This window comes from Populus alba, chromosome 10 (assembly GCF_005239225.2).
Source record: "Populus alba chromosome 10, ASM523922v2, whole genome shotgun sequence".
Classification (NCBI taxonomy): Eukaryota; Viridiplantae; Streptophyta; class Magnoliopsida; order Malpighiales; family Salicaceae; genus Populus; species Populus alba.
Window position 1 is genome coordinate 2,890,015 of NC_133293.1, and position 9,979 is coordinate 2,899,993.

Consider the following 9,979-nt stretch of genomic DNA (forward strand, 5'->3'; position numbering starts at 1 on the left):
AGTTTTTGCTGATGATTTATGGGTCAGTAGTGACGCAGTTTTTGCTGACGATTCCATGTGTCAACCGGGACTTTGTTTTCGCTGACGATTCCATGCATCAACCATGAATCAATTGTCTTTGTTGTTTCCATATGTTAGTCGTCACTCAGTTTTTGGTGATGATTTCTTAGTCAACAGTAACTTAGTTTTCATTGATGATATCATGCGTCAATCGCAACTCAGTTTTTGCTAATGATTTCTAGGTTAGCAGTGACATAATGTTTCTAATGATTCATTGTGTCAGCCGCAAATTAGTTTTCATTAATGATTCCATGCGTTAGCCGTGAATTAGTTTTTGTTGTTGATTCCATATGTCAGTCGTAACTTAATTTTCAGTGACGATTTCTGGGTCTATAGTGACCCAGTTTTCGTTGATGATTTCTAGGTTAGTAGTGACAATGTTTTCTGATAATTCCATGTGTCAGCTGTGAATTAGTTTTCACTGATGATTCCATGCAGTAGTCGTCACTCAGTTTTTTGTGATGATTTATAGATCAATAGTAACTCAATTTTCGGTGAAGATTTATAGATCAGCAGTGACTTAGTTTGTGTTGTCGATTCTATGAGTCGGTCATGAATTAGTTTTCGTTGTTAATTCCATGCGTCAACCATAAAAAAAATTACAAAAAAAAAAAAAAAAGACCATTTTGGTCCAGCTCTACCTTAGGTTGAAGGGTCATGAAACATATACTATATGCCAGAGGTCAAGGAGTTCAAAAATAAGATTAGACTTGTATTAATTTGATCATAACTCAAGGGTAGAGTTATGGATAAGGGAACTAGAAAACTTACCCTGTTTCCTGGTACATTATAATCGAGGATATAATGATGGAACTCAGATGATAAAGACCAGGGGGTGTAGCTGCTGGCCCTAGGTCAAATTCATGCACTCTAGAACTCGAAAGTTTGATCACTCACTCGAAACTTCAAGCTTGAATGCACTTTACTCTTCTTGGAAAGCAGGTGCTGAATCATGAGTGTCAATTGGTCCACGCGGCTTGCTGGCTGGTCAAGGGACCCTAACTTGCTCAAAATTGTGGGTGATGCTGCTTGGACAGGATCTTCATGACCATCTGGCCCGTGTTGCTTTCAAATTTTATAGTATTGAACGCACTTAGCTTCCTTTATCCTTGGAGTGAGATCCCAATTTGCAGGTAGCAACTGCAACCAACTGATTATCCTAATGTCTTGAAGTGAGGTTGATATGGATCTGAAGCTCATTCTGAATAGCACATCGCACTGAACTCCTAATCAATGACACAGGATTGGTAGCATTAAAATGTTGCATTTTGCTTCGTATCTGATCTTCGGTGAAAAGATGAAGTGAAGCATTTTTTCTTGTGGAACTACATGAGAAGGACCAACTAGTCTAACCAATTGCTCGTACAAAAGCTACACATAGCCTATGATCCAGGCATAAACCTGAACTTAAACTTGAAAATCTTTGTTACTAACATTTGTTTTCTTGCTAATATAGTTACATCTACTGGTGTTTCTTTGAGAAACCATATTTTCTTAATTGTTAACAAAAAAAGGGCATCAAAATTTGACACTGGACTTTTGTCAGTAGGGGCGAAATTTTCTGAGAAAGACTATCCTGTGCAATTGAAAAGTTCTGCTGGTAAATATCCAACTGTTGTGCAAATTACGCTCCAACAGCCATATCCATATCTATAATTGCATCCTGTCCCTTGAAAACAAGGCATAATTTTCTTAGACATGAAGTTTTCTTGTCATCCTTGCTTGTTGTACCAGTCACGAGAACAATGTCCTTTGAAACTTTACCCATAAGCTCAAAAAGTGGTAAGCCTAGGTTCGATCGAGTCATCTCTTCCAGAACTGGAGGCGCTTGCATGTACAAATTCATTGTTTGGTGTCGAACACTAGCTTTTGACAGGAGCAGCTTAGGATGTTCTTCAAGCATATCAATAAACTGTTCACACAAAAACCAATAAATGTAAAAACAAATAAACTGTTCACACAAAAACCAATAAATGTAAAAACAAATAAACTGTTCATTAAAGGAAATATTCTTCTATTTCCTAGATAAAAAGTAGAAACCCAGAGAGGGAACTAGTTTGATTATCTGAAAATTTGAAACTTAGAATTAATGTGGTGTCATCGCAAATATTTTAGAAACTGGGTCTGATGTTATCAACAAACTAAAAGGAATAGTAGCCATGAGAAGAAGAAAATAACCTTCTGTAAAGTAACTGAAGTGTCCAGCTCAATAAGAACTCCTGGACCACAAACAAGACAATCCTTGTCCCTCACAAATTCAGTCACTTTGATGTGTAGACCTTCCATGCCATTATACCTAAAGAAGATTCATATCATTCAGCACACACTTTCAGCTGGATTGTTAAAAAAAAAAAAAAGTTTTTCCATAAAAGATAAATATACCCTGTTTTTTTTATCAGATTTCAAAAGCAACATACATAGCTCCACCAGATTCAGACACATATATGATATCATAAGAGACAATTATGGTTCCCACATCCACCTATCATTTGTGGTAAGGTTAAATCTTTCAGATGGCAAAAACAAGGTTTGATCATATAAAAGAACTAGACATTGAAGAAAACGCTGTGCATCATAACAAAAAATGGGAGGGCAAGATTAAGTCTATTTGTGATTGTTAGGTGATATATAATATATGCTTCTACCACCATATGAGAACGAGATGAAATTTCACTCACGTCAGATAGTTGCTCAGAGTTTTGCTGCATCCCGAGGCAAGTTTCAAGGTTTCCAAAGTACACGCAGCTGATATAATTGCATTGGTAGAAGCAATCGCTGGTATGATGTTTTTCACAACACCCTGTAAACAAAGAAAGAACTACCTCTATCACAAAAAGAAAAAATAAGAAGAATAAAACAAAAAAGGAAGGAAAAAAGAAAAAGGACAGTGCAACAAATAGGTAAAGCCAATAATACGTGACACTTCAATGAGGCATTTTGTAATAGTTTCCTACTGGAGGTTTTAGATAGGGAAAAAAAAGGAGCATATCAAGAAAAGATGCATCCAAATAACAAAGAGGCAATTTTCAGGGTAACAATGAAGTTGAGTTTTATGATGTCCTTTGGTATACTCTAAAGAACAACAGAAGCCGGAACAATAATCGGGCAGTTACTTACAGAAATTGACTCCACAGAACTTCAAAGTACCTGAGTAAGAGAATATGTAACACCTTGAATACCAAAAAGTTCAGCCCTCTTGACAGCCTGTGGAACACGAGAAGAGCACAAGTTAAAAAGACTAACCTTGAAACTCAGCTTTTACAAATAAATAAATAATACTGGTCAGAATATTTCACCTCGGTGTAAACCCATTTCATATGTTCTGGATCATCTGGATCAAAAGTCTTTCCACTATGAACCTAGAATATAATGGTCATAAGATAATAGCTACCAACTCAAAATTGTCAATTCAAGAATGAGAAAGCATCGATGATGCATTACCTCATCCCATTTAATTAAGTGAGCATATTCAATACAATGAGCAGCAGTTCTAGGGGTTTCTGCAAGGGTGCATAGAGGAAACTTCACTTGAGGAGGGAAAAGCCAGATAGTACACTCAAAGCACGGTGTGGATCCTGGCATAATAACCCTGGCATGCCCCTTGAAGCCTTCAGTCCCACCATCTACCATCGGTTTGACTGTTTCTTCTAGTGGATTGTCATCAGAATCATATTCTAATCACCAAGAAAAGCAACAGACAAAACATGAGATCAACAAGAATAAAGACACTTCCAGCAAAGAGTTTTATGAATCTCAAGAGCACTGGATAACATTGTACGCTAGCATATTAAATACAAACTCAAGACTCTGCATACAGCTAGAGAGCATTTAAGCTTATTGGGCAAACTATAAAGGTCCCGTAAAATATCTGGCAGAGACAGGTGAAAATCTGCAGTCACTGCTCCCACATATACAAGACAGTATGTCAAATCTGCGATGCCTGAAGTACCTCATAACCATAGCTAGCAGACCCTCAAAGCTTATGCAACTTCAGCACTGAAGTCTTGTCATCCAATCATATAAAGAAATGGCATACAATATTATGACATTTAAAGCTGTATGCCATGTGTGTGAGGCACTTGTTATATATGACCCTTGTGACTTGAGGCTTAACTTGTCTCTGGAATGCATGCCTAACACAAATAAATTCAAAGTAGGCATAGCAGGCCTGATGTTATGTTGCTTGGGTGAAAAAACAGGCCTTACAGTCAGGAGGAAAAGTTTAGTCCCCAGTCTCTATTTTAAACACATAACCACTGACAGAGGGTACACATTATTTTCTTAAGGGAGTGTCTCTACCAAGTCCTGATCACAAAACTACATCCACAGTGTTTAGTATTTTAGTTGGTATTGGTATCAGGTACTTTCAATAAGGATTTTCATAGTTATTACTTCTGCTTTCACTCATATATAAAAAAATGCCCTAATTTTTTGAGAAATTTTTCCAGCAATACAGCAGATGTGAGGCAATAACAGGTCGCAAAATATATGGAGAAGAATGCAAAAGAAAATTAAGGATACAATGCTCTTTGACACAACGATAAATGGAAAGGAAAAAAGCAGTTCACTTGGCACAAAAACAAATCATGGACAGAGGTAAAAAGTTAAATATTCAAACATAAAATAAAAGGAAGAAAAATAACTACTTTACTGAAAAATGAGCTCTCTAAATCAGCTATTCTTAGAATAAAACAAATATAAACTAAAGAGGTTAAAAAGTATGCACCAAGAAAACCACAAGCTACAGCATTTATATAGCTCCGAGCCTCAACGGAATCAAGACCAAGCACAATAATACTAAAATCTTTATAAAAATCAATTTCTTTATCCTCGATTCGGCAAAAATGAGGCACAATATTCACGCCACTAACTCTTTCCATCACCCGCTTGGCTGCCACCTCAGCCTTAGGCTTCCCAACATCTTCGAGCCTACAATAAGAGCACTATATCATGAGTGACTTTCTAATCAGAACTGAAGAGCTATGACAATGTTGAAACATTAAAGCAGATAAGTTACACTTTCTGTTATGTTAAGGTGTATAATAAATGAAAACACTAATACTTGCAAACAAGGAGAGGAAAAAATATGCACTTAATAATACACATAGATCTAGTCATATTTGATAAAACAATGAAGCACCTGCTTGATAGTCCATCCTGGTCCTGAGAAAATTAAGAATTATCAACCACCCTCTTGCAGCTATTTCACATTATCAAGTAAACAAGGTGTTTATTTTCTCCTTTTACCAACAGGTTCTTAAAAGTAATCCTTTATTCTCAAGAATACCACGTTATCACTTGTCCACACTAAAGGTACTACTTTTCCTTAGCCTTCTTGCAAGATGAATTTTTATTTATCAATTATCATTCAAACAGCCATATTTCTCCCTAGAAACAGATTTACCTAAATGCACTTATACCTAAATTAGGCCCCCAGTTTAAGTAATAACCCTTTTACTAGGTTTCACATTGTTTCTTTTCTCGTCGCAGATGATATAGGAAAAAAAAATACTTCAAAGTGCAATTTAACCGACAACCCACGAAAGGGCATATACCAATTCAAACAGCCACGAATTGAACTGAGAAAAGAAAAGGTAAAAGCACATAAACACGCGGGTTAAGGTTGAGAAAGCAAGAACCTGAAAAGAAACTGGCGATTGAGATTAGTAACCTCGATACGGTCCATATCAATGACTTCCAGATTTTTAAAACCTGATAAAGCTAGGTCCTTTAGCAGCTCACAACCCAAACCACCGGCCCCAATTACCAATAATCTTGCATACTCTTGAAGATCATCTCTCAACTACAACATTTAAAACAAAACAAATAGTTAAAAAAAAAGATTGCACGCCGGGAGTTTGTTAAAATTTCCAAGAACGAAAGACCTTACTTGAACACCAGATTCGAAGGTGGGAGCAACGAGATTGCCGGGTCTGAGGAGTAGCTTGTCTAGGTCTCTCGATCGGCTCTGTTGGACTGTAGAGTCTGCCATGTCAATCTAATCTCTGTCTACGAGGTTGCAGACCCCCAAGGTCGATACAAGAAAATCCACCGATTTTAATAGCTAGTTTTTGAGGAGGCGAGTGGCTACGGACCTACCGAGCTTGATTTTGACGCTTGGCGTGGTGCGGGAAAGTTTAGGCGTGTGTATTAAAATTATTTTGATATGTTTATATTAAAAATAATTTTAAAGAATAAAAAATATTATTTTAATATATTTTTAAGTAAAAAATATTTTAAAAAAATAATCTCTATCATAATTTAATAATTATTAAATTTAATTAGGCATAAAACACCAATAAATTATCATAAAGAAAAAAAAACTAAATGTTATATTATAATTATAAAAAAAATGAAGTTAGTGAGGTGATTTTAGTATGTATTTTTTATGGTGTATGCTCTCAATGTCATTTTGCTGGAAAAAATAAGGGTTTTTTTTCTAGTTTGGGATTGGAGCAATGAAGTTTTTTAAAAAAATTTTTGTTTTAGTCCTCAAACTTTTTTTTTACTTAATTGCACATTTTAAAGCCCAAATTAATATTCAATTGTTTTTTTTTAAGAAATTATGGAATTAAAAAACAGAGGATGAAAGTGAAATGGACGGGTAAATTAGGTGGCCACTTCAATTTCATATGAAGAATTTAGTTTGGTCTCCTTTCTTTTACATTTAATAGATAATCAATCCCTTTAGTTTTTTAAACTTTAATTTTCAATCCAAACTTTATTTTTTTTATTTTTCAATTCCTTGTTTGTGAAAGAAGAGAAGGAATCATGAGATTCAAGAGAAAAATTTATTTTTTACACTTATTTCAACAGGTTTCATTTGATAAAAAGAGTTTTATGATGGTTGTTTAAAACCTTAATAATACCTAAAAAAGATTGAAGTCAAGGAAGAAAAACTTTACCTAGTTTGATTTTGTGATTTTTTTTTGTTTATTGGGTTGGTAAATTAGTTTTTATATGTTTTTAGAGGATTTTTTTTAGAGGATTTTTTTAGGTTAAAATAGGTGGAAATGAATTTTTAAGGTAAAAAATACATTGCCATGATTTTTCAACCACCATAATGGTGGTCAAGATTTGAGCAAATAAACAACATATTATATACCTCAGCAATGACATGTCATATAATTACTTTCTTAAGAAAAAATAAGGGTGGAAGATAAATCATCTTTCCCTTAAAAGATATATAAAAAAAATAGGCCAAGGTGCTTGGCCCTAGGCTTTTTTTTTTATGCCACGTACGTAGGGGCACCAAGCCCATGTTGTCTAGGCTTTTTATTTTTTTGTTATTTTATATTTAAGTGAAAATAAATTTAAGATAAAATTGTATTGAACATAGTTAAGTCCATGATTCAGATTGCAAGTTTGACAGATTATGTTATAACATCCATGTGAAAATGTATTAAATGTATTTTTATTATTATTATTGTTTAATGCATTTTTGGTCCCTCAATTTAAATAAAAAATATAATTTAACCATTTGTTATCAATTATCTTTTTATTTAACTTTAAATAAAAAAATTTAATTTAACTCTTTGTTATCAATTATCTTTTTAATATCACGTAAAACAAAAAAAAAATATTTTTTTGTTATTTAGCTTAAAACAATTAGGCTTGATTTTACTATCTCGGTCCCATGTATGACCCAGCTATTTTTCCTTTTAAAAAACTATTTCATAAAAAAAAAAGATTTGCATATGCTTTATTGTTATATAATTAAATGAGAACTAACATTTAGTATTATAAAAAAAAAAATTAAATCCAATGACATGCATGACTTGGATTGAAAGTTTAATTGATTAAGTTAAAAAAAAAAAAAACATTGTAAGTTGACATTTGTACATAAAAAAAGGAGAATACAAAAATTCTAAGGGTAATACCCTAGATTTACAATATAATTAGAACATATAAAACCAAATAGCAACAATGAGGTCATTAAACTAAAAAACCATTCAAAGTCAATCTAGCTAGTACATTACACAAGTAAAAAAAACCCCTCAACATCCGCTTCAGAATCTTTATTATTCAGCTTCCAAGCTCTATCAATCCTAATATTTTCTTGGGTTGCTGGGATATTTCTCACCAAATTAAGCTTGTCACGAATGATCCCTTTAATTTGATTGAAAACATAATTTGGGCACCTAGATTTACCAACAAATATCCTTATATTCTCTTCCAGCTAAATACAATAAACTATAGCTACAAAGCCTGGTTTACAAATCAATTTACTAAAGTTCTTGATACGATCCAAGCAAGGTTACGTTCGGATTTTGACATAAAATGTGCAACTATCCAGTTTTATGGCAATAGTCATAATTATCAATCCTACCATTGGATCGGGCTAAAATTGTACGTGGAGTCTCCTGACATGTTTTCCTACGTTGAGTTAAAATATCATGTCAATCGGAGTTTAGCAAGGGATCCAAACATGGGTCAACAGAGGATGTATGAGTTTTGTTATTTACTTCCTTTTAACTTGTGGACTTCATATTTGGCTAGAATTCTTTTCCTAAAGGATGTGGCAGTTTATTTTGGAAATATCCTAATTCTACAAAGATCTTTAATGAGCTGCAACATAGTTTCCAAGTGTGGCAAGGATTCATAAATGTTTCAGAATCCTTTTCTTACAAGGATTCCTTATTCATCCTAGCTACAAAAAGGAAAGAAGATTTCAGAATTAATTCCACTTTCAGATTTGGTTCTCCTAACTTATATAGGATTTCTAAAGGGTAACAACTCTGATCCTATCATATTTAGGATATTAAATTCTGATTTATTTATTTTATTATTATTTTCTTCTTAGTTTAGGGTTTATTTATATTATTTGGGTTTAATTGTAAGTGGGCATCATATAAGTCCACATAAGGGGTCCATTTGGGTTTATTTTAGTTTGGAGTTGCTATAAATAAGGGCATAACCAGACATGTAAGGGGAGACAATTCAGATTAATAAAACTTCTTGTTTGGCGCACTTTGTGTGTGTGTGTGTGTGTGTGTGCGTGTGTTGGTGAGATAATCTCCCTTCTATGGTTCTCTAAAGAACAAAAAAATGACTTATTGAAGAACAACTGTCTTCGTGGCGTCATCCTTATACTTCTCTTTCGGAAATCAATATTCGTTGGGTGGGGGTTTCCGTTTCCAATAGTGTTGGTGCCTAGGTACAAGTTATCTTTGTGTCACACTCCTATCAAACCTGATTTACTTAGCTTTCTGGGAATTGGTGTCTTTGCGTGTGGGTTGCGTGACCACGTGATCATGAGGTTCGCATCATTTGGTATCAAAGCTTGGCTCCATTAATCAGGTTATATCCTTCTGAAAATTTTGTTTTTTGTTGTTTCCACAAAAAATTCCTTAGTGTCCAATTTCTTCTTCTTTTGATTTGGCAGCATATCAGAAATATATATATATATTTCATTTGGGTCCTGACCAAAATATATTAGTGGCATAAAAAAAAAGAGTCGTTTTAAAAGGCATTTATTTGTTTCTGCCGCAGAAAACTAAACAAAGGAAAATTTGACCAAATCAACTCAGAATGAGCTCAAATTTTATTCTATCATTACTGGGACCCTAATCGCACCACATATTTATTTTGGGCTCAATTCAATATTGTTTGCTTTGGGTTTGAAATTCGGGTCTAATCAGGTATGATTCATAATGTTTTTGCGTTAGTATATCAAACCTTATCGTAAATTGATAAAACTTTATATTCTGTCTATTTGGGTTGATATCGCACTATATGTGAAATTTTAACTCAATTGGGCATCATTTACTGTAGGTTCCAAATTTCGACTTAACTCGTCGTAAACGAGTCTATTTTGCATCAACTTTTAAAATTCATATTCTTTCTATTGTTTTCATTTCTTGCATTTTATTTTTATCATATCCAACATATCTAGGTGTTTTTTCATCATTCTTCATAT

At 33.8% G+C, this 9,979-nt stretch overlaps 1 protein-coding gene across 1 annotated transcript; it reads right to left on the reverse strand.

Moving 5' to 3' along the window:
* Positions 1-1,462: 1,462 nt before the first annotated feature.
* On the reverse strand, positions 1,463-6,160 carry LOC118029704 (NEDD8-activating enzyme E1 catalytic subunit). The gene is made up of 9 exons (XM_035033615.2): positions 5,951-6,160; positions 5,700-5,863; positions 4,787-4,989; positions 3,502-3,734; positions 3,357-3,419; positions 3,208-3,264; positions 2,739-2,860; positions 2,239-2,356; positions 1,463-1,972 (listed from the first exon to the last, which is right to left on the reverse strand). Exons 1-9 carry the CDS (start codon positions 6,050-6,052, stop codon positions 1,685-1,687), a joined length of 1,350 nt encoding a protein of 449 aa, XP_034889506.1. The 5' UTR covers positions 6,053-6,160; the 3' UTR covers positions 1,463-1,684.
* Positions 6,161-9,979: the final 3,819 nt, after the last annotated feature.